The sequence below is a fragment of the Salvelinus sp. IW2-2015 genome, linkage group LG25 (assembly GCF_002910315.2).
Source record: "Salvelinus sp. IW2-2015 linkage group LG25, ASM291031v2, whole genome shotgun sequence".
NCBI classification, from domain to species: domain Eukaryota; kingdom Metazoa; phylum Chordata; class Actinopteri; order Salmoniformes; family Salmonidae; genus Salvelinus; species Salvelinus sp. IW2-2015.
The window spans coordinates 19,457,504-19,484,964 of NC_036865.1; the positions used below are offsets into that span (position 1 = coordinate 19,457,504).

Sequence of the window (27,461 nt, forward strand, 5' to 3'; positions counted from 1 at the left end):
GCCCCAGAGGGTAACTTTAGTTGAGAGTGCTGTCCACACAGTCACTCACTCACCTTTGCTAGCTCCTTTGAACAGAGTGTCTGGATATTTWWWAAAWWWWTTATTTCACCATTATTTAACCAGGTAAGCTAGTTGAGAACAAGTTCTCATTTACAACTGCGACCTGGCCAAGATAAAGCAAAGCAGTGTGACACAAACAACAACACAGAGTTACACATGGAATAAACAAGCGTACAGTCAATAACACAATAGGGGAAAAAAGAAAGTCTATATACAGTGTGTGCAAATGGCGTGAGGAGGTAAGGCAATAAATAGGCCATAGTAGCGAAGTAATTACAATTTAGCAAATTAACACCGGAATGATAGATGAGCAGATGGTGATGTGCAAGTAGAAATACTGGTGTGCAAAAGAGCAGAAAAGTAAATAAAACCAATATGGGGATGAGGTAGATTGGGTGGGCTATTTACAGATGGGCTATATACAGCTGCAGCGATCGGTTAGCTGATCAGATAGCTGATGTTTAAAGTTAGTGAGGGAAATATAAGTCTCCAGCTTCAGCGATTTTTGCAATTCATTCCAGTCATTGGCAGCAGAGAACTGGAAGGAAAGGCGGAGCTTTACCTAGCATAGACTTATAGATGACCTGGAGCCAGTCGGTCTGGTGACGAATATGTAGCAAGGGCCAGCCGACTAGAGCATACAGGTCGCAGTGGTGGGTGGTATAAGGGGCTCCGGTGACAAAAAGGATGGCACTGTGATAGACTGCATCCAGTTTGCTGAGTAGAGTATTGGAAGCTATTTTGTAAATGACATCGCCGAAGTTGAGGATCGGTAGGATAGTCAGTTTTACGAGGGTGTGTTTGGCGGCGTGAGTGAAGGAGGCTTTGTTGCGAAATAGGAAGCCGATTCTAGATTTAATTTTGGATTGGAGATGTTTAATATGAGTCTGGAAGGAGAGTTTACAGTCTAGCCAGACACCTAGGTATTTGTAGTTGTCCACATATTCTAAGTCAGAACCATCCAGAGTAGTGATGCTAGTCGGGCAGGCGGGTGCGGGCAGCGAACGGTTGAAAAGGATACATTTGGTTTTACTACCGTTTTAAGATCATRTGGAGGCCACAGAAGGAGTGTTGTATGGCATTGAAGCTCGTTTGGAGGTTAGCACAATGTCCAAAGAAGGGCCAGATGTATACAGAATGGTGTCGTCTGCGTAGAGGTGAATCAGGGAATCACTCGCAGCAAGAGCGACATCGTTGATATATACAGAGAAAAGAGTCGGCCCGAGAATTGAACCCTGTGGTACCCCCATAGAGACTGCCAGAGGTCCGGACAACAGGCCCTCCAATTTGACACACTGAACTCTGTCTGAGAAGTAGTTGGTGAACCAGGCGAGGCAGTAATTTGAGAAACCAAGGCTGTTGAGTCTGCCGATAAGAATACAGTGATTGACAGAGTCGAAAGCCTTGGCCAGGTCGATGAAGACGGCTGCACAGTACTGTCTTTTATCGATGGCGGTTATAATATCGTTTAGTACCTTGAGTGTGGCTGAGGTGCACCCGTGACCAGTTCGAAAACCGTTTTGCACAGTGGAGAAGGTACGGTGGGATTTGAAATGGTCAGTGATCTGTTTATTAACTTGGCTTTCGAAGACTTTAGAAAGGCAGGGCAYYATGGATYTAGGTCTATAACAGTTTGGGTCTAGAGTGTCACCCCCTTTGAAGAGGGGGATGACCGCGGCAGCTTTCCAATCTTTYGGGATCTCGGACGATACGAAAGAGAGGTTGAACAGACTGGTAATAGGGGTTGCAACAATGGCGGCMGATAATTMTAGAAAGAGAGGGTCCAGATTGTCTAGCCCAGCTGATTTGTACGGGTCCAGGTTTTGCAGCTCTTTCAGAACATCTGCTATCTGGATTTGGGTGAAGGAGAAGCTGGGGAGGCTTGGGCAAGTAGCTGCGGGGGGTGCGGAGCTGTTGGCCGGGGTTGGTGTAGCCAGGAGGAAAGCATGGCCAGCCGTAGGGAAATGCTTATTGAAATTCTCGATTATCGTGGATTTATCGGTGGTGACCTAGCCTCAGTGCAGTGGGCAGCTGGGAAAAGGTGCTCTTATTCTCCATGGACTTTACAGTGTCCAAAAACGTTTTGGAGTTAAAACAACAGGATGCACATTTCTGTTTTAAAAGGCTAGCCTTTGCTTTTGTCTGCACACTATAAGAAAATACTAATCTAAATATTGCTAGATTCTGCAGATTGACTGATTGTATTGATATATTTATTGATTGATTTTCATCTCATCCAAGAGAGGCACTGCCATATTGCTGGAGCACTTAGCGGGCAGCCTGGCCAGTGCCATCTCAGTCAGTACCCACCTGGACATCGCCCCCCAGCACCACCTCTTCATGATGGGCCGCAACGGCAGCAACATCAAGCACATCACCCAGAGGACAGGAGCCCAGATCCACTTCCCTGACCCCAACAGCCCCCAGAAGAAATCTACTGTCTACATCCAGGGAATCATCGAGTCTGTCTGCGTGGCGCGCCAGTACCTCATGGTATGTCTCCATGCTTGGTTTGTATAGATTAAGTAATTGCCTTGTTTCTGTTGGAGAATGACCCTGCATATGGATTGCATATGGAGTTTTATTGTGTTCTGACCCTGACCAAGACACTTTCAGCTATGTGGGTGTCTTGGTAAAATGTTATTCATTTAATTGTCTTTGGGTAAAAACAATTGCTGAGCAAGATGTCAAAGACATTACATTTAAAGATTTTGGCATCCTGATTAATGTAACATTAATCATAATATAATGCAGCTATGCTAGTGTTGATGTCCTTTGTCTGTGGCAGTTTTGCCCAAAGACTCTTGAAAAATGCAGAAGTCCTTTTGTAAACATAACTTTTTCTGTCTGGTACGTGGGACACACAAGAAGAGGCCCCTCTGGTCTGCCTTGGGAGAACCGAGTCATTTGACGAGGAGATGAGCCTCCCCCACAGAGAGCCATGTTTAGACCATCGGACTGTAAATTACAGCTCCGGCCCGGCCTGTCACCACCAGCTTGGCCCAACTGGTTTAATTACACACAATGGGAAGGCCTCTATCGCTCAGCTGAATATAACGTAGGAATGAGGTTGTGGTGGGATCATGCAAAACAGGCTTTTTTGGTCAATTGTTTTGGAATTTCTCAAGTAGTGGTTTTTCAACTGAGCTTTCGCTCTTAATTGAAATGTCTGGTCAGGAAAAACTGTCCCTGTTGTATTCTATGAGTGTTAGTTCTGTAACAAGGGTCTGTTTCATGGAACGTGATGATGATGTGTGTGTTCCACAGGGCTGTCTACCGCTGGTGCTGATGTTTGACATTAAAGAAGACATCGAGGTGGAGCCCCAGTGTATCACCGCTCTGATGGAGCAGCTGGATGTCTTCATCAGCATCAAGCCCAAACCAAAGCAGCCCAGCAAGGTACCACACTAAACATGAACATCTAGTYTGTTACAGTGGCCTTAACACAAATCCAGGAAGCAACTTTACCAGGGTAATGCTACAGCTAAGATCCAAGGTTTTTCTCCTGGCCCCGACTATAGTGCTGGGAAAAATCGATACAGTTACATAGAGCGATATTATTTTTGGACAATATATTGATATTTGACTCGAAGACTCTGGTATTTGTCATCCTATAGCTTGTTCTCATCTTCTTTTTAAATAGTGAGCCAACATGTTTTCAGCACTTTTATTTCCCTGACMMGTCAAAACTCGTTTTCTCATGCTCTCTCATCTCTCTGCAGCAGACATATGGTGAGCAATATGTTTGGAACATCAAATCACCGTAACGAATCACAATACATATCCTATCCTTGGTAATTCCCAGCCCTACCTAACTACAAAGCACCTTGCGTCATCAGCCAAATCCAAACAATATAGTAGGCACATCAAATTTGCTGGGCCCCAGCCTAACCACCTTCGCCAGGTGCCCTTTCCTCAGTGTGCCCGGCATGATTCCCAAACCCAGACAGGCCAGTGGGGAACGGTGGTGTGGTGCCAGTGTAAACGCAGCCCTACCCAGACCTCTCTTCTTTAACGAGGTGACACTACTAATCCAAACGGCCTTCCAAACACCGCTTTGCTTCTGGCTATTTGGCTACTCCATAAAGAAGGGTGTGGAGTCAGAAAAATCGTAACTGGACTCGATTTGGCAGGACCAACTTTGGCAAGTTTAGGACCACAGAAATGATTTGTGTGCATGTTCATTCTTTATTCCTCGCTGTTTTCTAAGCACTCTTAATGGTAATGCTGGAACTGGAGAAAGTTGAATATCCTTTCCAACTTCCAACTCTCTTTCTCACACATGAATTGAAATGAACCACTTTATAAAAAAATMATGTTTTGACATTTTACTAATCCCTTTTTGATTCCACTGTTCATTCCATTAAAGAAAAAACAAAATTACGTTGCTGAAGTGCATTTTATGCTGACAACAACCTGCCATTTCGTTTTCTCTTTTTTCCTCTGTCTCTCCATCTCTCTCTTTCTTCCATTCTCTCTTTCCCAGTCTGTGATCGTAAAGAGTGTGGAGCGGAATGCAGTGAACATGTATGAGGCCCGGAAGTTTCTGCTGGGTCTGGAAAGCAACGGGGTGTCATCAGCCCTGTCCCCCTCAACCATCGGCCCCTCCCCCACTCTCATCTGTCCCGTCGGCCTGGATATCCTGGCCTCAGCTGGCCTGGGGCTGAGCAGTCTGGGTAATGGAGTTCTCTTTACATCAGCCTCTTACACCATTATGAGAATTCTTTAAGAAAATCGATGGTGCCTTTCTACAAATGTACAAGGTCAACCCAAGGCCCTTTCCCACACACGTTTATAGATCAGTGATTGAAAAAGAGGCTTGAGTGTAATATGTAATCCAACTTTATTATCTTGTGAAAGGAGACAAAATTACAATAATAAATAAGAGACAAACCCCTTTACAGCAGAATGAATCATGAGTTCTGTATCATGGGATAAACTGTTGTGTGTAGGAGGTTTATGTCTGGAAACTGATCACATTGACAGTGCGAATGATTGTCTTGCTTAAGCCATCTCTTCCTGGGGTGTACAGTATGAACCCAAATGCCCATGGGTAAGATATGGGCCTCCACAGCTCGGCCTGTAGTTAATTACTACATCCCTCTCCATCAGATTACAGCTCAGCCTGCCAGAGAAATCCAAGCCTTATTTCTGGAGTCAAATGAGCCGTTTGTCAAACCCACAAACCTGTTTCAGTCTGCTTTGATATGTTTGGGTTGAAAGTAGCATAGTTTAGCATTAAGTTATTGACTGTGTTGAGTTATATTTGTCAAAGGCCCAGTTCTCTCAAATGTCTCTCTCTTATTTCAATCCTGACCACTGATATGAAAGGATTTGGTGAGTGATTGTGGTAGTATGCAATAATATCTATTACTGGTATGGGAAGAAATTAATTGTAGAGTGATACTGTAATGAGACACAGTCTTATACTGTGTTTTTCTCTCCTCCAGGCCTCCTGGGGCCTTCAGCGCCCCATTCCCTCAGTAGCTCCCCGGCTCCTGTCCTCAACAGTCTGAACTCTTCCATGAGCCCCCTGCAGAACCCCCCGTCTCCCTCCCCCTCACTGTGGCCCAGCTCTCTCACCAGCACACAAGGTGAGTTACAGTTGGCTGGTGCACAATCGCTCACGGTCTCACCCCTTGAGGTCTCACCTTGATCACAAATATCTAGAAGGGATTGATATGATGAAAGTGTTACGATAACGCCGAAGGATTTCCTCCCTCATGTGTCCAGGCTTCTCGTCTCAGTTGATGATGCACCCTGTAGCCCAGGCCACTCTGAGCAGTATCCTGCTCTCTGGGGTCAAGGGGTACACCCAGAACACCCCGTCCCCTCCCCCCGGCCTCGCCCCCATCGACAAGCAGACCAACGGAGTCCCTGACTGCTCCAAAGGCCCCTGTACCATCAATGGACATGTCAAGGTGAATGACTTTCATAGACATATACTCACTAGCTGTTACATTGAATATATACCTTGCCTATAGTGAGTATAATGTATAGAGCTACATTTGTGTTTGTATACAGCATCCTGGCTCAGTCTATGGTAGGATGTCCAGTGCGTCACTGGCAGACACGGTTCTGAACCCCAACCAGTGTGACTCAGTTCAGGAGGCCAGCGTACACAATCAGTCAGAACCCCGCTCCAGCAAGTCCAACCAAGACGAAGGTAACACGTTCACACCGCACCTACAGACAACAAGGAAATGTGTAACTCTTGTCGCTATACTTTAAAAAGGTTTATAATACTCAAAAGAAAGCCTTGATATTTGGCCTTATTACCTGTAAGTGAATTTCTACCACAATATATTTGTCTTGTTCTTATACGTAGATCAATATGCGGTCCAGGTCCAATTCCTATTCAAACAACTTTTCTAAGGTTGCAGCAGGGTGACATTGATGGCTGGTATTCCAGTGGTTGAGGTCCCTAATTTCCTGCATCTCTAACATGTGTGGTTTGAGTGTAGCCTGGCTCTCACACTCCTCACATTCCCGTGTTGTTGGAACTGGAGCTCAGTGGGCTCCCCAGCCTCCGCCTCCAGCCTGGCTGGTCACAGTAGTAACTGTTTCCTCTCCCTGACCTCCTCCTGTGTTCTCCATCCTGTTCCAACTGGCTCTGCTCCCCATAACCATCAAGCCCAGGGAGAAATAACCAAATAAAAGCATATCGAGGAGGCCTACACTCTCACACACACAGATCCTATTCTGCTGGCCGGGTTACTGCCTGGAAGAGTGGGAAAAGAAGAGAAAATCTCCTTCATTAGACTGCTTCTGTTTTTTATTAACACCGGGGCCAACTGTACGTTTTAGCAGCTACATTTAGTCACGCTCAAGCCATCATGCAGAGTGACTTACAGGTGCAAACAATGTACTGAAATGTATACATGATAGACGATGGAAAGCTGAGCAACAAGGCACTCGAAAGAAAAGGTTGCTTTGGAAGAACAAAAACTTGGTTGTCAAGCACAGGGATTCTACAAGAATGTAAAGAGTATAATAGCACATACAGTCAGATATATAGCCTATTGACTAACTTCATTAACTCACGAAGGAAGGAATATAATATCCCACGTTACTGTTTCTTCACAAATGCTCTTTTACTTTCTCTCTGCCAGACTCTGACACCTTTGTGGAAGTGGGCATGCCCAGAAGCCCATCTCATTCAGCCAATGGGAACGAGCTAAAACAGATGCTGGCTTCCTGTAAGACGTCAGGGAAACGGCATGCGGTGGAGCTTCTCCAGGGGACCAAGAACTCCCATCTCCAGTATGTCTGTCCAGAGCTACAGTAAGACTATAGATGTCCTCACTCTTTCATTCCTATGCCTCAAGGGTATGAAAATACGACTAGAACTCATTCTGATTCACTGGGTATGACTCCCATACATTCATAGAATAGAYAATTAAAGAACTTTGTGACAACTTCTGATATACAAAGGGCTTTATAAAATATATTTGATTGGTTGGTAAGAAAATAATAGTAAATAGACTGTCCTGTATGTCTTGTCTGTGCTGAAAGCTTCTCTGTTGTSATGGGGTTTGTACCTTGCTGGCTTTCTAATATGATCGTAGCTCTCTGTTGTCCCCCCCCCACAGCTCAGACTGCCTCCTGTCAGACCCAGAGTCGAGTGCTTCAGACGGCCCTGTGACAGATAAGAGGGCGCCGGGCAGTGAGCGGGCAGCAGAGAGGGCAGCACAGCAGAACGAAAGGGACAGGATCCGCTTGGCACCACATTCCTCCTTTGCCAACATGCAGGTACAACTAGAGGTATTCCAACTCCACTTTTCTCTCTCACATACACGCACTCACACATCAGCGGATGGCTCAAGTGAATTTGACAGGTAGAAAAACTGACACTGACCTTACTTTACTCTCTGTTTCAGGCGCTTGAATATGAACAGAAAAAACTGTTAGCAACCAAAGGTAAGTGTCAATCTTTCGGGCAGTTCCTGTCTAGTCTCAAGGGATACTGTGTTCATTTTTTTCAGACCTTTCTGGTAACAGAGGTTTTATCTGTGTCTGTGTCCAGCTATGTTGAAGAAGCCTGTTGTGACTGAGGTACGGACCCCAACTAACACGTGGAGTGGTCTGGGTTTTTCCAAGTCCATGCCAGCAGAGACCATCAAGGAGCTGCGCAGGGCCAACCACGTTTCCTACAAACCCACAATGAGTACCACCTACGAAGTAAACTCTGACTATGAGGTAAACACAAATGGACCACTTAACTGTTGAAGAAAATMTGTTTTTACTAACATACCTGATATGAAAGCTTATGTGAAGACTAATATGAAACATCATAATGAATACAAATAAAAAAAGATGAATCTGTAAAGCAAAAAAGTTAACTGAATTGAACCATTAATGAGAGCTTATAACTGCAGCACATGTATCTATCAGTAGGATCTGATATCCCCCTTCTCTCCTCCAGGGCTCCCCCCTGTCCCTGTCCCGCTCCGGCAGCAGAGAGGGCGTGGGCAACGGCAGTGACTCTGACAACTGGAGGGACAGGAACGGGGTTGGGAACGGTCTTGTCAACCACGCCGAATTCCCAGCGTCTGTTAGCAGTCCCAAGAGGAAGCAGAACAAATCTGGTGAGCTACCCAGCAGATATTTGTCTGAACTTTTTTTTTTTTTTTTTTATGAAATCAAAAGGAGAAGAGAAAGGGAAGAAAATCAACACACCCACTCAGTCAACTCTCTCAAAAGTGTTGATGAGAAAGTTATGATGATGACGTAAGAAAGAAAGGGAACAAAGTCTAACCTTGAACAGCAGATGCTGTGTGAAGATTGCCTTGTTCATTAAAATGTGTATAAGTGTGTGGGAGTAGATGTGTTTAAGTGTTCCTTCCTCCTACACACCTGCACTCAGCAAAGTTCAAGAGACCAGATACGTCTGTTCATTTCCAACTCATGTTCTTACCCTTGTATCAAATGATTTGTTATCATCAAAGCCAATCACTACCGGTAATGCTGTAGAGAAGCACACATTTATTCTACAGTATCTTGGCTTGTATTGCACACATTAAAGACAATCAAATGGCATACTTTTGCTTTAATAGATACACATGTCTAAGTCACAACAACGTTTCAGCAGCAAGATGCATAAGGGTTTATTTTATGTTGATTTAATATTTTTTTTACAATGATAACTGTCTATGAAAATCTTCTTTTAATATTGACTGTCTGGGGCTCCTGAGTGGCGTAGTAGTCTAAGGCACTGCATCGCAGTTGCTAGCTGTGCCACTAMAGAACCTGGTTKGAGTCCAGGCTCTGTCGCAGCCGGCCGCGACTGGGAGACCCATTGGCCCAGCGTCATCCAGGTTAGGGGAGGGTTTGGCCGGCAGGTATGTCCTGGTCCCATCGTGCTCTAGCGACTCCTGTGGCGGGTCGGGTGCATGACACGGTTGCCAGGTGTATGGTGTTTCCRCCGACACATTGGTGTTTACCTGGATGTGTTTCCGCTTAACGCGAAACACATCTGGGTTAAGTGGGCATTGTGTCAAGAAACAGTGCAGCTTGGTTGTGTTTCGGAGGACGCATGGCTCTCGACCTCTCCCGAGTCCGTACGGGAGTTGCAGCGATGAGACAAGACTGTAACTACCAATTGGGGAGAAAAGGGGGTAAAAGTTAAAAAAACAATTGTCATTGAAAAAAACAAGTCATTGACTTGTCTCATCTTCCTGTGACTGCTTTTGACGGACAGCTGCGGAGCACTATCTGAGCAGCAGTAACTACATGGACTGTATCTCCTCGGTCACCGGGAGCAATGGCTGCAGTCTCCAGTCCTCTCTCAAAGGGTCGGACCTGCCGGAGCTGTTCAGCAAGCTGGGCCTGGGGAAATACACTGACGTGTTCCAACAACAGGAGGTACTGGCCTACAGCCGCCGTAGCAAAAAATTATAATAAATAAAATGTTTTTCATGAACTAACATTCGCACGTAACTTTTTTWWTTTTTTTTTACTAGCTGTGACTTGCTGATAGTTGAGGAAACATGTACTTACTGTGATGTTTTTGACCCACCTAGCTATTTTAAGATTAACACACTAACTGTGAGTCGCTGTGGATAAGAGCGTCTGCTAAATGACTAAAATGTGAATGTAAAATGCAGCATGGATTAACCACATTAACATAGGAGCAGGAGCCTTCATCCATCCCTGCTTGGCTGACTTCAGTATAATAGAGATATGCTACCCTAAGCGTTGGCTAGAATTTATGGATGGATGGGTCAGTCCTTTTTATGGTGGTATTCAACTTTTTAGCTGCCTATTGCAGCTAGGCTAAGCTTTTTAGCAACATATTATGCAGTGGACTTCATGGGCTAGTGACTAGACTTATATTTATATCCAACTAATAGCTTTATTGATATTAGAGCACATGGCAAATATTTGATAAGGGATGGGCATTAGTTATTTTATGTTGCAATGGGGGATTTTATTGTAAAAAATATATATATTTATTATAGTGTATAGCAGGGATCATCAACTCGATTTCTTCGAGTTCTGGTGTTTTTCGTATTCTCTTTTTTGCTCAGAAAACTTGGGTGGGTCAAATAAAATCCCAAATGTTTCTAATACCGCCAGTTGGGGAACCCTGGTGTATAGTGTGAAGTGGCATAATAAAGATATTGACTGTGAACATGCACTCTTTTCAGATCGATCTCCAGACCTTCCTCACTCTGACAGACCAGGACCTGAAAGAGCTGGGTATCACCACATTCGGAGCACGCAGGAAAATGCTGCTTGCCATCTCGGGTGTGAATGACTATGGTAATGTACAAACGTGTGTGTGTGTGTGTGTGTGTGTGTATGAGCGTGTGTGTGAACCCAGTTCCAATGACGTGTGAGATCAGGCTGGTCCTGCTGGGCTGTATGTGGTGATAATAGCTCCTGTCAGAAGTCTGTCGGGGGGGGGGTGTGTGTATCGGGCCGTGCCAGAACCTCTCCTGATGGCGGCAGTGTGAAATTGACTTCTATTTTCATTAGGCCTCTATTGTCTGGCACTGCCACTTGCCTGAGTGGCAGCCAGTCTGACAGCCAGCGAGCTGATGGGCCGTGGTACAACTATAGCCAGAGCTGAACATTCATTGCAATCAATCTCTACTGCCATCCATTGGTTTCAGTAGTCAGTGGTGCAAGTRGTGTTCTTCTTTTTGGCTGACAGAGAGGAGCTCAGATCCTCATACTGTTCCAAGGCAACGAATGCCCCACATGTTTGTTGTGACATGAACTAATCCTTGTTTATAAATGCAGAACTACAGGAGTAATAATTTTCCTCAACCAGGAGTGAACATGATTCAATGAAGTGGCATTTTGATTGAATATATATGTATTCCTGTAGAATAGGACTTAGAACATGTTTTGTACCATCGCAGGTATGATAATTTCATGGTTTTGTGGTATTGTATTAGAGAGAAGGGATCATATCTATATCAAAGTTTGCTGCTCATTTTTGTAGTGTGTCTTACTAATGCAGTAGGGGGTCATGTTGAGGTTTGGAGAGGGAGGTAGTCTGTCTTATTGATGCAGTAGGGGTCACATTGAGGTTTGGAGATGGAGGTGGTCTGTCTTATTGATGCGTTTTAAAGGGTCACATTGATGTGGAGATTGGAGAGATAGTCTGTCTTATTGATGCAGTAGGGGTCACATTGAGGTTTGAGATGGAGGTGCTGTCTTATTGAGCAGTAGGGGTCACATTGATTTGGAGATGGAGGTAGTCTGTCTTACTGATGCAGTAGGGGTCACATTGAGGTTTGGAGATGGAGGTAGTCTGTCTTATCTGATGCAGTAGGGGTACATTGAGGTTTGGAGATGGAGGTGGTCTGTCTTATTGATGCAGTAGGGGTCACGATTGAGGTTGGAGATGGAGGTAGTCTGTCTTACTGATGCAGTAGGGGGTCACACTGAGGTTTGGAGATGGAGGTGTCTGTCTTACTGATGCAGTAGGGGTCACACTGAGGTTTGGAGATGGAGGTGTCTGTCTTATGATGCAGTAGGGGTCACATTGAGGTTTGGATAGGGAGGTAGTCTGTCTTATTGATGCAGTAGGGGTCACATTGAGGTTTGGAGATGGAGGTGGTCGTTCTTATTGATGCAGTAGGGGTCACATTGAGGTTTGGAGATGGAGGTGGTCTGTCTATTGATGCAGTAGGGGTCACACTGAGGTTTGGAGATGGAGGTGGTCTGTCTTATTGATGCAGTAGGGGTCACATGAGGGTTTGAGTGGAGGTGTCTGTCTTATTGATGCAGTAGGGTCACACTGAGGTTTGGAATGGATGGTCTGTCTTATTGATGCAGTGGGGTCACATGAGTGGAGATGGAGGTGGTCTGTCTTACTGATGCACAGGGGTCACATTGAGGTTTGGAGATGGAGTGGTCTGTCTTATGATGCAGTAGGGTCACATTGAGGTTTGGAGATGGAGGGGTCTGTCTTATGATGCAGTAGGGGTCACATTGAGGTTTGGAGATGGAGGTGGTCTGTCTTATGATGCAGTAGGGGTCACACTGAGTTGGAGATGGAGTGGTCTGTCTTATGATGCAGTAGGGTCACATTGAGTTTGGGAGTGGAGGTGGTCAGTGTCTTATGATGCAGTAGGGTCACACTGAGTTTGAGATGAGGTGTCTGTCTTACTGATGCAGTAGGGGTCACACTGAGGTTTGGAGGTGGTCTGTCTTATTGATGCAGTAGGGGTCACATTGAATTTGGGAGATGGAGGTAGTCTGTCTTACTGATGCAGTAGGGGTCACATTGAATTTGGGAGATGGAGGTGGTCTGTGTTCTGTTGTGAGAAGTGCTTAAAGCGAGAGTTGGTTCCACTGCTGCACTCCGTTGCCAAGCTCAGATCAACTCTAATCTCTGCTGAAGAAGTCAGTGAGCTCCAAAACAGGAACACACCCCCCCCATCCTTCTCTCCTCACTTAAAGATGCTGAACCATTTTATTGACACATTTTTAAATAATTATGTTCAGTAGATGGGTGATCTGCCTGGCAAACCAATGGGTCACAAAGAGAGGTCTTGTTGATGTTCAAAGAGAGGTCTTGTTGACATTTTCCTGTCATTGTTGATTTAGTCTTGACTGCATCGAAACACTAATAATCTGTACTTTCCCTCCAATTTTGTTTACAGTTTGAATTGACTTGTCGGACTCTTGATGAAAAAACATAGTATGTTATTGAACATATCTGTAACAATTGCAATTATACAGTTTTATGTTATTTTGTCTTTTCCAGAACTGAACAAGAACCGAAGGAAGCTGTTTGAGCCTCCTATCAGGTCCTCCTTCCTGGAAGGGGGCGCCAGCGGGCGTCTGTCTCGTCAGTTCAACGCTGACATGGCCAGTGTCAGCGGCCGGTGGTAGAACTCCACTCCCCCAGAACCTAACACGACAGAGACCCAGCCTTCAGTGCCTCTCTTTGGGCTTCTGTAGCCCAGTCTCCAGCCTCTCTGGGTCTCAGTGGTCCACCCTCCATCTTATGCTTAACAATGACTGTTAAACTRTTTTTTMGGGGGGGGGGGCCATAACAAAAAGCCATAGTTTAACCAGAAGTGCCAAAAACGAGATCTCCGTGGTATAGAAAGTCCAGTGTTCACTCCACATAGTGCTAAAATGTTTTTGTGGAGTATCTACACATGAAGGGTATTTGACTAATTATGAAGGACAGGTACTGTCTAATAGTTGTAATTTTTTGTTGAAGGGAACAGGCCAAAGGATTAGTACGAAATAATTACATTGATACCGTCTGCATTCGTAGTATGCTGTTGTATCAATGACATGCACTTTAACAATATTAGAATTTTGCCTGTGAAAGCCTGATTTCTCATATTGGAATACCTATGCATTTTGTATTAACTCAAAGCACAGATGTATTTGTACCAAGCCAAATGTAAGCACTTAGTGAGATGGGGTAATGAAGTTAATTAAGTTCAAAGGTCAAAGTGCACAAGTGACATCATCAACTAAACACAGAACCTAGAAAAATGACCTTTGACCCCTCAGTGTTTTGATTGATGGACATTCCACGAAGGTCAGTGTTGTATCCACCAGCAGTTGGGCAGCAGTCTTTCAAGGTCATATGTATTTAGACAATTATGATTTTGTATTTGCATTATGATTATTTTTTTAAATCATCATTTTTGGTGGGAGGTTTTAATGATAATCAGTGTACATGTATTTTTTTATGTTTTCATTATTTTATACATTCATGAATGAGTTCCTATGGTTTGTAATTTGTTTATTATTAGTCTCTTTGATAATTACTTTTGCCCCATAATCTGTGGAGCGGTCAGGTTGTGCCATGAGACAGCAGCAGAGAGTGAGAGCGCAATCTGTCAGAAGTGATTCTGTTTGTTGGCCTCCTATGTTTTTTTTAGTCCATGTCATTATGTCTCCTGTTAACCTTTCTGTGGTCTCTACTCTATGTTGAATCCCACTGTGTTCCTCTATCGGTTCAGGAGACCAGTCACTATTCCCAGACTGTGTGCTTTAATCTTTCCATTCACTTTGACTGCCTTTAGAGCTGCGGACAGAGCAAGAACCTACTACAATGTAGAATGCCTCCACACTACTACAGTATAGAATGCCTTTACTTCTCTCTACGGTAAGTTGCTCAGCAGGGAATTGTTTCTATTAGAATATTGCCATTTTTCTGAACAGGACTGACACTACTGCTCACATAGGTTGATACACCACAACGTCAGTGGAAACTCAACTTTGTTTCATGTGACAGCCCCTAGCCTAGACACGTTTCTCGACATTTACCAAGATTGTGTCCTCATGGAAGAGTCTAAAGTCTTCATAACATTTATTCTAGATTAAATTAACTATAGTGAAAATATACAATTGTCAGTATCGGTTGTGAAATCAGATATCCGGGAATCTTGTAAAGCTATATTTGATGAAGTAACAGGATTATGTGTGCAGTGGTGCTGCTTATCAAAGGATGGGCTCACTCTCACGCTGTGTTATGTTCGGGTTCATATAGTGGCAGAGTATACTCATAGCTTTTTGTTAATGTTGGCTGACTCTGGAATGTGTATTTGCTATAACTGCTTCAGATTGAACCCCCAGATGAAGCCTGGAAGTTGAGTCTTTTTGCATTCTATCATATACAGAGTGTTCGTGTGAAGTACTCACCATCTTCATGTGCAGAACGCTTGTTGGTAGATGGTACAGCATTTGACTGACAATGCAGTGACCTCTATGTAGAGCCCAAGGTGTGAGTCTAAAGAGGCCACTCAATCTTCAAACTAGATTCTAGGTTCAGAATGTTGAAGTAGATGGAGAGAACATTTCAAAGCAACTTGCATGTCAAAATTGTTCTTAAATGTTGTGTTTCCGCACAGCAGCAACATCACTCTTAGCGTCAACCGTTCTGTAATCAAGCACAGAGAGAAGTCATTTGTTTTTCTTTTTGCATGCTTTCTCTCTTGACCATCTGTTGTATCATGTGTTTACACTATACCACTTTCCTAACTGATTTGAGCCATTCTCAATGTCGTTGTTGTATTAATATAACATATTCTGACATGGTTGTCATTTCCGACCAGTAGTGTAGTGGTTCATTTTCTTAGACATTTTAAAAAGAGACAGGATATTAAAAGGGATTTGTTACTCCACAAAGAAATATGGGGTATGTTTAACCCTTTATAATGGTACTATATTAAAGCTGTTCAGCATTGATTTATGTCAGTGCAGTTATGTCGACCCATGTACCTACAGTGCAGACGACAGTGTTTGTTTTCGCTTCTGTAAAGCCTCTGGTCATTTGTCTGTTTGGAGGGCAATAGAGATTGTTTTCTGTCAAGTGAATGTTAAAGTGAGAATTATTGATGCCTTTTATCTAGTTTAATGAAGGGAGTCATTTGCAATCAGTTTACCACCAATCTCCTTTCCCCACACCCTTTACAGAACCGTTATGCAATTGTCTTTAATTTTTGTGTTTAGTCCTTGTTATTCCTAAAGGGATACATTTGAAGGGGTCTACTTTGTACTGAGATCAAATGGTACAACATTTATAATGAATGTAAACCACTAAGGAATTTATGTATGTATTGCTTTGCGTTTTTATCCTGTGCAGCCATGCTTGTTTTTTAGCAGTATATCTCCAGTTTCCTGTGAGAGAAAGGTACAGTGCCATAGCTATTTTCCTTTTGTTGATAGGATTGTTGAGCAGGACATTGTTTTAGCTCTGTTGTTAAATCTGTAAATATAGTACAGATAAAAAGTGTTTGAGGAGTTAGCAAATGTTATTACAAAGGAAATAAATGTATGCAGTAAAATGTTTCCTTTTGTTTTTGTTCATAGCACATACATTTGGACTGTTATAGTGAAGAATGATATTCAATGTGTGAAGACAGTGAATTTGATACAATACTATGGTAACCATAGTTGAGGAAAGCCTGTGTGAGGCCCACACTCTCATAATCTGGAATATAATCCAACTCTTGGTATGTCCGATTTGGTGCCAAAGCTGACATGTCCACTAATCCCGAGGCAGGATCTATCTAATCCCAGAGAATGAATCGACAGAGCACTAGGAAACACTAACCCATACCAACCATCCTGCCTGTATCACCACCGTACTAAATAAGGAATGTATTGTCTCTCCAATGTAACGCTCCGCCCCCTTCTCTCTCTTTCCCTCTTCCCTCAGATTCACTGTAGAGGAGGGAGAGGGAGTAGCAGCAGCTGGCAAATGTAATCCATTACCATGTAATTAAGTGGCCCTAGGGTCAATGGTGGGTGCGTTGTTCTACTCTCTACTGAATGCATCACCCTTCCAGTCAGGTCACAGCTACATTCTCAGCTGTATTGTGTTTTTGCTATATACCTACCCTTTACCACTTTGCCAATCTATTGTATCACTCTTTCTGTCTTGCTCCAACTGATGTGTGATGAGCTCTCTGGAGCAAAATGGCTGCCATGGCATTACCCAGGTGGGTGCTACACATTAGTGGTGGATGCAGGGAGTTTCTGCTGCATGTAATGTKAAGCCCTTTGGGCACCTGGTGGAAAAAAACACTATGTAAATCCCATGTTATTGACTGAATATTTAGATGTGTTTATCTCCTCTAGGGGGCACTACAGTAACAAAACTCTACTAGGCCTACCGGTGTATTGAGCTAAATTACAGAAAAACATTTATTTGAATCATTCAGCTTTACTTAGTGGCTATTATTAGAACATGCTCCTTGAATTTATTAGGATTTTACAGAAAATTGCTTCTAAGAGGAAATAGTGGCTCAACCTTTTATTGGTGTGAGCATTTCAAATTCTTGGATATAGACCTATTAATGGTACATCTCATTTAGCTTAGTCTATTGAACTATTTCTTTTAATTTATGGCTGTAAAACAGTCTGAGGCATATTCATTGCCCTTCTCTTTCCCCATAGCAGATGTATGAGCTCTGATGTAGAAATCATTCATCCAATGCAAATGGACCTTCTCCATTCACAGCAAAAACAGCTGGCCTCATTGAAATGTTTTCTGAACAAGAATAGCGCGTAGACTATGATTCCCCTCGTTATCTCATAAAGCATCATTATCTGAATAGGAGCCCTGCTGGGGAGAGAAAGCTGAACAATATATCACTGCCTTTCATGTAAATCTATATGTAAAGTTAATGTCCAATGGTTGTTCTGTGAGGATGTGTTGTGAGGAAGAAATTTATCCTGGAATTGTTACTCTTTGAAATAAGTTATTTCATTKACATTAGAAAACAGTTTTCTCTGTCCTGTTAACAGTGCTGCCATTTAGACATCAATGAAGGTGGTGTGATGGCATCTAAAAATAAGAGTAAAAAAAGATGCCATCCAAAAATACTTTCTCCCTCGCAAAATGTCACTGAGAATGGTTACAGACAGAAGGGTTTACAGGCGGTGTTGTCACCTCACCTATTGTCACCTTAGTAGCTTCACTGTCAGAATGTCTGACTGTTGTAGAAATCCTTTGCATGTTCTATGCAACATCTATGAGGATACATTGATTGAAATTGAAATGGTATTGACTTACACCCTGGTCTCGGCAGTATATTTTGTTTGAGAGCTACATTTTTTTTAGACCAGTAATATGTTATTTTGGGCAGGTGCCACATGAATGAAATGTCTAATCCTAACTCTGAAGTCGGTATTTTTTTTTCTTTTTTTTTTTTTTCACCTTTATTTAACCAGGTAGGCAAATTGAGAACACGTTCTCATTTACAATTGCGACCTGGCCAAGATAAAGCAAAGCAGTTCGATACATACAACAACACATAGTTACACATGGAGTAAAACAAACATACAGTCAATAATACAGTGAAAAATAAGTCTATATACAATGTGAGCAAGTGAGGTGAGGGCAAACAAAATATATAAATAAATAAAAATATAAAAAGGCCATGGTGGCGAAGTAAATACAATATAGCAAGTAAAAAAAAAAGTAGAGTAGAGATAGTAGCGATAGAAAAAGTAGAGATAGAAATATTGGGGTGCAAAGGAGCAAAAATAAATAAATGAATACAGTAGGTAAAGAGGTAGTTGTTTGGGCTAAATTATAGATGGGCTATGTACAGGTGCAGTAATCTATGAGCTGCTCTGACAGCTGGTGCTTAAAGCTAGTGAGGGAGATAAGTGTTTCCAGTTTCAGAGATTTTTGTAGTTRGTTCCAGTCATTGGCAGCAGAGAACTGGAAGGAGAGGCGGCCAAAGGAYGAATTGGTTTTGGGGGTGACCAGAGAGATATACCTGCTGGAGCGCGTGCTACAGGTAGGTGCTGCTATGGTGACCAGCGAGCTGAGATAAGGGGGGACTTTACCGAGCAGGGTCTTGTAGATGACCTGGAGCCAGTGGGTTTGGCGACGAGTATGAAGCGAGGGCCAGCCAACGAGAGTGTACAGGTCGCAGTGGTGGGTAGTGTAAGGGGCTTTGGTGACAAAACGGATGGCACTGTGGTAGACTGCATCCAATTTATTGAGTAGGGTATTGGAGGCTATTTTGTAAATGACATCACCGAAGTCGAGGATTGGTAGGATGGTCAGTATTACATAATGGAGCAGCAGGACTGCAGGAGTTATTACATTGTTGTACTAAAAGTCTCTCGCACTCTCTTCAGGTAATTGCCTTGCTGCAGGCAGAACAATAACATTTTCTTTGTGTGAAAATGTCCATTTGAAATGCTGTTCCAAAGAGAGAAACTGCTTCTGCTAGTCCTACATTAGCATCACAGAAGAAACCATGGAGACTTAAAGGTATTTTAATTACAATCTAACTATGTGTTGAATGAATCCCCTGGCTCTTACTATTTAAAGAACAGCAGCATACCCACACCAGACCACTACTCTGACAGACAGAAAGGAGATGGGTATTTGGGTGGTGTTCATTTCAAGTACAATGTAATCTGTATACTAGGCTATGCAGTGCATTTAGATACTATAGTTACAGTACTCCTTTTCCTTTGATGTAATTCCCAGAATTCTTAGAGCAGATAATCAGATTTGGCCATGAGATTGTTTAGTCAGAAGATCACAAACACACTTGGCTTCACTTCACTGTTAAATCACTGTATGTTGTGCAACAGTGCTCTTTGATTCTGTCCTCATCAGCTCTGGCTCACAAAGTTGTCCTGTCAGCGTCTATGCCAGTGTTTCCCTGGACAAGCACACCTGATTTAACTTGTCAACTAATCATCAAGCCCTCAATGAGTTGACTCAGGTGAGTTTGTCCAGGGCTAAACCAAAAATGTGTGCTGTGGGGGGTACTGGTGGACTGGAGTTGGGTAACATTGGTCTAAGACAAGGTCACGTTTATTTAGTCTACATTTAATTTAAACCAAGACCATCCTCATGATTCATAGTCATGTTTGAAATGATGTCATTTCAATTTACTCCCACATTCAAWCCTAGGAAGTGAATGACTCACCCTCATTGTGATAAAAGCATTTATTCGCAGAGAATCTTCCTTGCATCTGTCTTTCTCTGCTTATTTATAGCTGCTTATTACTAGATGTCCACTCATAACTTGGATGGAATGACCACTGTCAACTCACTTTGTGCATGGCCATTAATCCAACAGCACAGACTGAGCTCACTGCAAATCGATGACAAGCTCCATTTCACTCACACATTACCACCATTTGGACGGACTGTGTTGGTAAACTGTTAGGCCCTGTCACAACACAGCACAACACGACTGTGACCCCATTGCATGTCCGGTGTTCACCCCCAGGGGAGGCAGTGAAGTGTTACACCCTTAGAGTGCAGTTGCTGGGCTCCTGCCAGTCTCCACAGTGTGTGTGAAAGGACCAGATTAGTTCTCTGGTCCAGATGAGACCAAAATGAGATGGGCACTAAAGCAGTCCATAGAAACATACATGTTTAGATACACATACCAACACCCCAATCCCTCTTTAAACCAACCATGTCAGGCTGCCTAAAGCCAACACACAGCCTTCAATCTCTAGCAAATATTTTTATTTAACCTTTATTTGACTAGGCAAGTCAGTTAAGAACAAATTCTTATTGACAATGACAGCCTAGGAACAGTGGGTTAACAGAACAACAGATTTTTACCTTGGCAGCTCAGGGATTCGATCTAACAACCTTTCGGTTACTGGCCCAACGCTCTAACCACTAGGCTACCTGCCGCCACACTATGGCTTGGTGAGTCTCTCCTTTTTTCCCTTGTGTTTCTCTCCTCTCTCTGTCACCATGGTCTCACGTGGGCTCTGATCTAAGTGCCACAGAGTGAGCAATATGACAATACAGAATGAAGATATGACACACAAACACACGTGTTACGCAAGCGTGCATTTAGTAAGAGCCTCTGCAATGAGAAGAAAGGGGGAGGGAGAGGGGGTGGACGGACTGGTGTGGCCACAGATCAGTGTGGAAGGCTCAGCGGAATCCCCTCCCGCGTAAGGCTCTGATGCTAACGCAGGATGACTCCCCCTAGGGGTTAGCATGGGAAGGGGGCTGCAGGGAGGATTACGGGTGGGAGGGCTGCAGAATCACTCATCCTCCACTCCCTCCTCTCTAGAAGCAGATGAGCGAGAGAATCATGTTAGTTAACTTAGCTAGTAGAGGCTATAATGGCTGTTTGGCTGTAGATGACTTAACTGTTAGTTAATTACATGGAATTGCTATGTAAACAGACAAATCCGAAACAGATGCTGTCTTAATCTGTTTTCTCTGTTAATTAAAGCACTGCAATTAAACAACATGGGTTCATTACCAATTGTCTCACAAACACTGGCCTGATATAAACTAACACTGTGGACAAACACACAAACTACTTGTCTAGACCACACTCAAGAGGCTAGTGTAGTAGGACTCCAGTTGATATGATGTGCCAGTGTTCACACGTCATAACACACACTGTATGTATTTGGTTATATTTGAATTAATAGCTTGGTTTGAGAGTAATATTGCCCAAGCAACTTTTCTCATACAAATAGCTGTAGAGAGAGCAATATATTTTTTGGGCCAGGGCTGGCGTTATGGGCGGGAGTTAGGGGGCCTGGCCCAACCTACCGTACCTCCTTGCTAGTCCAAATAATATATTTGACCGAGACGCGCACCAACAGAAAGAGGCATCAATCTCAGTTAAAGCATCCGAGCGAGAGAAACAGCGCTCCTCTGTCTCAGTATGTGTACACCATGTGTCTGATGTCCGGGCCAAAAGAGTATGGCATGTCATACTATTTCTGGCCAGTCAGCATCAGACACGGGCTACATATAGAGGGGCGCTGTTTCGCTCGAGCGGATGCTTTCTCCGGTGATATAGTTTCAGCAGAGAGGAAGAGGCGAAACGAGAGAGCCCACTCTTGCCAGAATATGTCCAGTGTAAGCCCAATACGTTTCTATGAGAACATGCAGACCTTTCCCGCCTTTGGGACAAAGACTCCCATTGTTAGGACGGAGACATGAGCATCTCATCATTGTATACAGATCTCTGATTTCAGCCTCTTGTGAATTGGAAAGGAAAGTTGGCGAGTGCACAGTGCACTGTTAGGTTGATGGATTGCTGTAAAGTAAATTGATGTTTCACCTAAATTATATAATTACTCCTGTCTAAATAAAATCATTCAAAATACTTCATTGGGGAGCATGACTTAGCCAACGGGGATCATTAGCTTCTTTAAATAAAATGCTATGGATTGTTTCAAATCACAAGTGTGTTTGGGAACCCCACAGTTTAGGTAGTGCACGTGGCAATAGGTCTAGCTCAGTTATTCCCAGACTGGGGTATGCGTAATGCCGTCGGGGGTACGCCTAAAAATAAATAATAATAATAATAATAATATTCTTCACATTTATAAAACAGTCCATTGATATTTTCCAACTGGGCTATACATTTGCATGAGGTTTTTTTCACGCCTGAGTAGCCTCGTTTCACTGTCAAAAATAAAATTCAACCATCTAGTGTTCAGAAAAATAACAACATGATGTCAAATACAGGTATCCTAGTCAAATAATTAACATCCAATCACATTAACCGCTACTCTCTCGTGGGAATTCGACTAACAGTCCGTATGTAGCCAAACGTAGCTGCTGCTCATGTTGGTATCTGTACTGATGGTGCAAAAGCCATGATAACGAGACATCGTGGATTGGTAACTGTACACAGCAGCATCCACCGAGAGGCTCTTGCTGCCAAGGGAATGCCTGACAGCTTGAAAGACTTTTGGACACTACAGTGAAAATGGTTAACTTTGTTAAAGCAAGACCCTTGAACTCTTGTGTATTTTCTGCACTATGCAATGATACGGGCAGTGACCATGTAATGCTGTTATAACATACAGAAGTGCACTGGTTATCAAGGGGCACTTTTTTTTAATCGAGAGAGGAGCTTATAGTTTTCTTTACTGACCATAGTTTTCACTTGTCTGACCGCTTGKWTAATGACGAGGTTCTCACAAGACTGGCCTGTCTGGGTGATGTTTTTTCTCACCTGAATGATCTGAATCTAGGGTTACAGAGACTCTCTGAATTTAGGATTACAGGGACTCTCTGAATCTAGGGTTACAGGGACTCTCCATAACTATATTCAATGTGCGGGACAACATTGAGGCTATGATTAAGAAGTTGGAGCTCTTCTCTGTCTGCGTTAATCAATCAAATCAATCAAATGTATTTATAAAGCCCTTCTTACATGAGCTGATGTCACAAAGTGCTGTACAGAAACCCAGCCTAAAACCCCAAACAGCAAGCAATGCAGGTGTAGAAGCACGTTAACAAGAACAACACACAGGTCTTTCCATCATTGTATGATTTTTTGTGTGCAAATGAACTCAAGCTTACGGACAATGTCAAATGTGATATAGCGAAGCACCTGAGTGAGTTGAGTGAGCAATTACGCAGGTACTTTCCCAAAAAGGATGACACAAACAACTGGATTCTTATCCGTTTCATGTCCTGCCTCCAGTCCACTTACAATATCTGAACAAGAGAGCCTCATCGAAATTTGAACAAGTTGTTCTGTGAAAATGTAATTTAATCAGAAGCCACTGCCAGATTTCTGGATTGGGCTGCGCTCAGAATATCCTGCCTTGGAAAATCGTGCTGTTAAGACAGAGATGCCCTTTGCAACCACATACCTATGTGAGAGTGGATTCTCAGCCRTCACTAGCATGAAAACCAAATACAGGCACAGACTGTCTGTGGAAAATMATTTAAGACTGAGACACTCTCCAATAAAACCCAACATTGCAGAGTTATGTYCATCCTTTCAAGCARARCCTTCTCATTAACCTGTGGTGAGTTATTCACAATATTCGAATACGTTTTTTTTGTAAGATGGTTAAATAAAGAGCAAAATTATTGATTATTATAATATTATTATTTGTGCCCTGGTCCTATAAGAGCTCTTTGTCACTTCCCACGAGCCGGGTTGTGACAAAAACTCACTCATTCATATGTTTAATAAATGTATCGTATAGTGTGTGTGTGGCAGGCTTACAATGATGGCAACAAAAAAAATACATTTGAGAGTGCGCTGACCCTGGTGCTAGAGGGGTTACGCAGCTGGAGGTTGAATGTTTGAAGGGGTACGGGACAAAAAGCTTGGGAACCACTGGCCTAGCTGATTGAGTTGTGGCTGTTAGTGAAAAGCGTCTAAAATATGTGTCTTGAGCATAATATCAAAGGCTGCATCAAGAAGAAGGAGCGGGGTGTGTGGTGAAGATGTGGTGCGTCTCTCTCCAGAATGCATGCATATGTAGGAAAGTGCCCATTTGTCAATGTCTTATTTCTGATTGTCTTAACTCACCAAGTGGGCTACACCACCATTTTTTTCTTAGTCTCACACAAGTCAACAGTGTTTTTTAATATCTATTGCGAATGATAGTTCCTCAGTATTTGAAAAATCTTTCCAACACTCCCAGCCGTGATAATCACCAAGTCTCTGTGTGAAATAGCAAAATATCATGATCTGATGATCCCTTATATCCAGTGGAAACGTCATAAAAACAGCTTTCTGTGATAATTTGATACAATGTTGAACTTCACTAGCAACAGCTCAAGTCAAGACAGATAGAAAGAAGTGGAATTTTCATCAGGATATTTTCAGTTATTTTTTCTCAGCTTTAGGCCTAGAAACAAAAATATAAAATGCAACATGCAACAATTTCAATGATTTTATTGAGTTACACTTAAAATTAGGAAATCAGTCAATTGAAAATGCCATGGGCCCACCCACTTGGGAGCCTGGCCCAGTCAATCAGAATGAGTTTTTAACTCCTCGGTTTCATCAGCTGTCCGGGTGGCTGGTCTCAGACAATCCCGCAGGTGAATTAACCGGATGTGGAGGTCCTGGGCTGACGTGGTTACACGTGGTCTGCGGTTGTGAGGTCGGTTGGACATACTGCCAAATTCTCTAAAATGACGTTTGAGAAATGAACATTACATTCTCTGGCAACAGCTCTGGTGGACATTCCTAAGCTTTTTGTGAGTATGGAACATTTCTGGGATATTTTATTTCAGCTGATGAAACATGGGACCAACTCTTTACATGTTACATTTATATTTTTGTTCAGTATATTTGACTTAGTTGATGATGGAAGTTATAAGCCTTTTGCTGCATTGGCCTATAGGCTATCCATGAGTTCTATGCTCTAATTTCTTTAGCTGCTAATGGATCACAGCGTAGCAATGTGTCCATATGGCAGAGGCTAGTTATTATTGAAATGAAACTGTTCCACGAAAATGTGCATATAAAAATAATCATGAATTGCACGCAGATCGGTATGAATGATAGGATAACTTGTAAACTTCCCCAAACTTCAAACTCACGAGCTGCTTATGGTCTTTACCAATACACCCATTTAAAAAATTGTGAAAGCGCAAGTGCGCGACACATAGGAGGTCCCGTGATAGGAGGTCCCGTGTAAAAAACGGACCCGCCTATGGAAATCAAATGCACTCCAATTGATTCATTCTAGCGCCGGGTCGGTTTTAAACCAGTTAATCTCGCTACTAAAAAGGGAGAACTGGCCTTACTGAATCAGAGTGAGGTATACAGTTTGAATCTCATCAGAGTGTGCTGCATTTGTAATGCCATGGTGATTATGGGCTTATGGGTGTTTAATTCGCCTGCCCATAACCCCACAAAGTAATCCTCCTCAAAATGAATGCATTTTAATATGCAGGCAAACTATTTGTCCTTTAAAGCTCTCCAGAAGTGTTCATATGCCCTGTATTGGACCAAAATTCAGAAACACATTGATAATAGACATTGTTACCTACACATCCTCAGTTGACATTGAATCTGCTGCAAAAATTGGCATGCGACTTTGTTTTGTGTTTCCACATAGTGTGTGTTAACAAGCACACGCGCATCCTTGTGTGCATGCCTGCGTGTATCTGTAGGGGGGTTTAGGGCTTCCCTATTTCCAATTGTATAAATTACATATACGCTGCAGTTACTTCCTCTGCCTTCTCAGCAGAATGACTCAGTAGTCCTATCAGTATCGGCGCAGACGAAGACAGAGCAGCCCGGGCCTGCTGAAAAGATACCACACATCTTTGTCCAAATACCCCATGACGCTCAAGCCAACCGTGAAATGCAAAGTGTTACCGCGCTCTAATGTCGCGTGAAGCGCAGAGTATCCTTTCAGAATGGAGGTTGCTCGACAGAAAACATCTATGTCTGCCGATCATCATACATAGGGCCTCCAGTTTTTCTATTGGAATTAACTATTAACATATTGTTACATTTTAATAATATTGCCAATAGCATATTTTGTTTTGCTTCAGCACTGTCCTTGACCCTCATGTTGTGTAGGCTACTATCATGCCGTGTTCATAACAACTGGCAACTCGAAACTGGGAAATCTCCGCGTTCAGACTTCAGTGCGTTCAAGACACCTAGGAACTTGAAAAAAACAAACTCCAAAACAAATTTTCACAGTCGAACGGACACCCAACTCGGAATTCCAAGTTCGAGTTCCGAGTTGTTTTGAACGCGCCATTTCATGAGCTCCGACTTTCCGACCTGAAAATAATGATCATGATTTGACCTCCTATTTTTCCGAGATCCCAGTTGTCGTGAAAGCACCATAAGTAGCAGCACTTGACGTTGTGACCTGGAGCGACCGTGTCATTATAGCCAGCTCAGTGGGCGTTGTTGTCACTGTGGCCCACTGATAGACTGGGTGTGGGGACTGGGGAGATTATATATATATATATATATATATACACACACACACACACAGGGAGTGACCACTGTTAGGTCATTATTAATCATCGCAAGGCAATTACATGGATCAATACATGTATAATTTGTAGTCTTCATACATGTAGAATGACGCCATCTGTTTGCCAGTAAATCCCGCCTGTGTCACGTTAGACTCGAGAAAGGGCCCGTGGCTAAAGGATTGTGGCAGAGATGGGCCACGGCTGTTTAAAATACATTATTCTTCTTGTCATGATAGGTGAGGGGTCGTTACCGCTTCATTAACGCATTGGCCACTTGCACCTGCGCTCCAGTGGAGAGCGCGAGTCGCGGAGAGAGCTCCAAATAAGGATATATATATGGACCACCTCGTTTGGCTGGCGTTAGCAGAAACGGAACGCAAAATAAAGAATGTGTATAGAGATTTACATTGCGTTTTAAACRGTAGGGGGTGGAAGGTGTAATCTGGTTACATAAAAGCCCTTAGAAATTGCTCACTCGCCCCTAATCCGGTATTCATGTTCCACTGTCCTGCGGCTGAATAGGCGAAACACTTGTGGCTTTCATTGAAAATAGCGCGCGCGTGGGACCTATTTTTTGGGGAAAAAATTATATAGCCAAACATTAAAAGGATTGGCATATCTTCGTAGTATTTATTCCTATCACATTGCAGCGTCAAGTCGGCAGTGTGCTATGCGCTCATGACGATTTGCTGACGCGCCTTTAACCACCACCCCCCCCCCCCCCTCCCCCGAGTGA

General features: G+C 43.1%; 1 protein-coding gene across 6 annotated transcripts in view; it reads left to right on the forward strand.

Annotated features, from left to right (window-relative positions):
* LOC111951804 (protein bicaudal C homolog 1) overlaps window positions 1-16,334 on the forward strand; it is a 66,361-nt gene extending 50,027 nt beyond the window's left edge. For 2 of the 6 annotated variants that reach the window (XM_023970032.1, XM_023970033.1), the window contains exons 8-21: window positions 2,302-2,553; window positions 3,328-3,459; window positions 4,547-4,736; window positions 5,511-5,654; window positions 5,794-5,981; window positions 6,085-6,226; window positions 7,173-7,344; window positions 7,629-7,824; window positions 7,941-7,980; window positions 8,087-8,259; window positions 8,486-8,648; window positions 9,761-9,924; window positions 10,710-10,824; window positions 13,286-16,334. In XM_023970032.1, the coding sequence (XP_023825800.1) occupies window positions 2,302-2,553; window positions 3,328-3,459; window positions 4,547-4,736; window positions 5,511-5,654; window positions 5,794-5,981; window positions 6,085-6,226; window positions 7,173-7,344; window positions 7,629-7,824; window positions 7,941-7,980; window positions 8,087-8,259; window positions 8,486-8,648; window positions 9,761-9,924; window positions 10,710-10,824; window positions 13,286-13,413 (2,199 nt within the window). In that variant the 3' untranslated portion in view covers window positions 13,414-16,334. The remainder of the gene's footprint in view (window positions 1-2,301; window positions 2,554-3,327; window positions 3,460-4,546; window positions 4,737-5,510; window positions 5,655-5,793; window positions 5,982-6,084; window positions 6,227-7,172; window positions 7,345-7,628; window positions 7,825-7,940; window positions 7,981-8,086; window positions 8,260-8,485; window positions 8,649-9,760; window positions 9,925-10,709; window positions 10,825-13,285) is intronic. The other 4 variants (XM_023970034.1, XM_023970037.1, XM_023970036.1 and 1 more) reach the window with 2 other exon arrangements.
* Window positions 16,335-27,461: the final 11,127 nt, after the last annotated feature.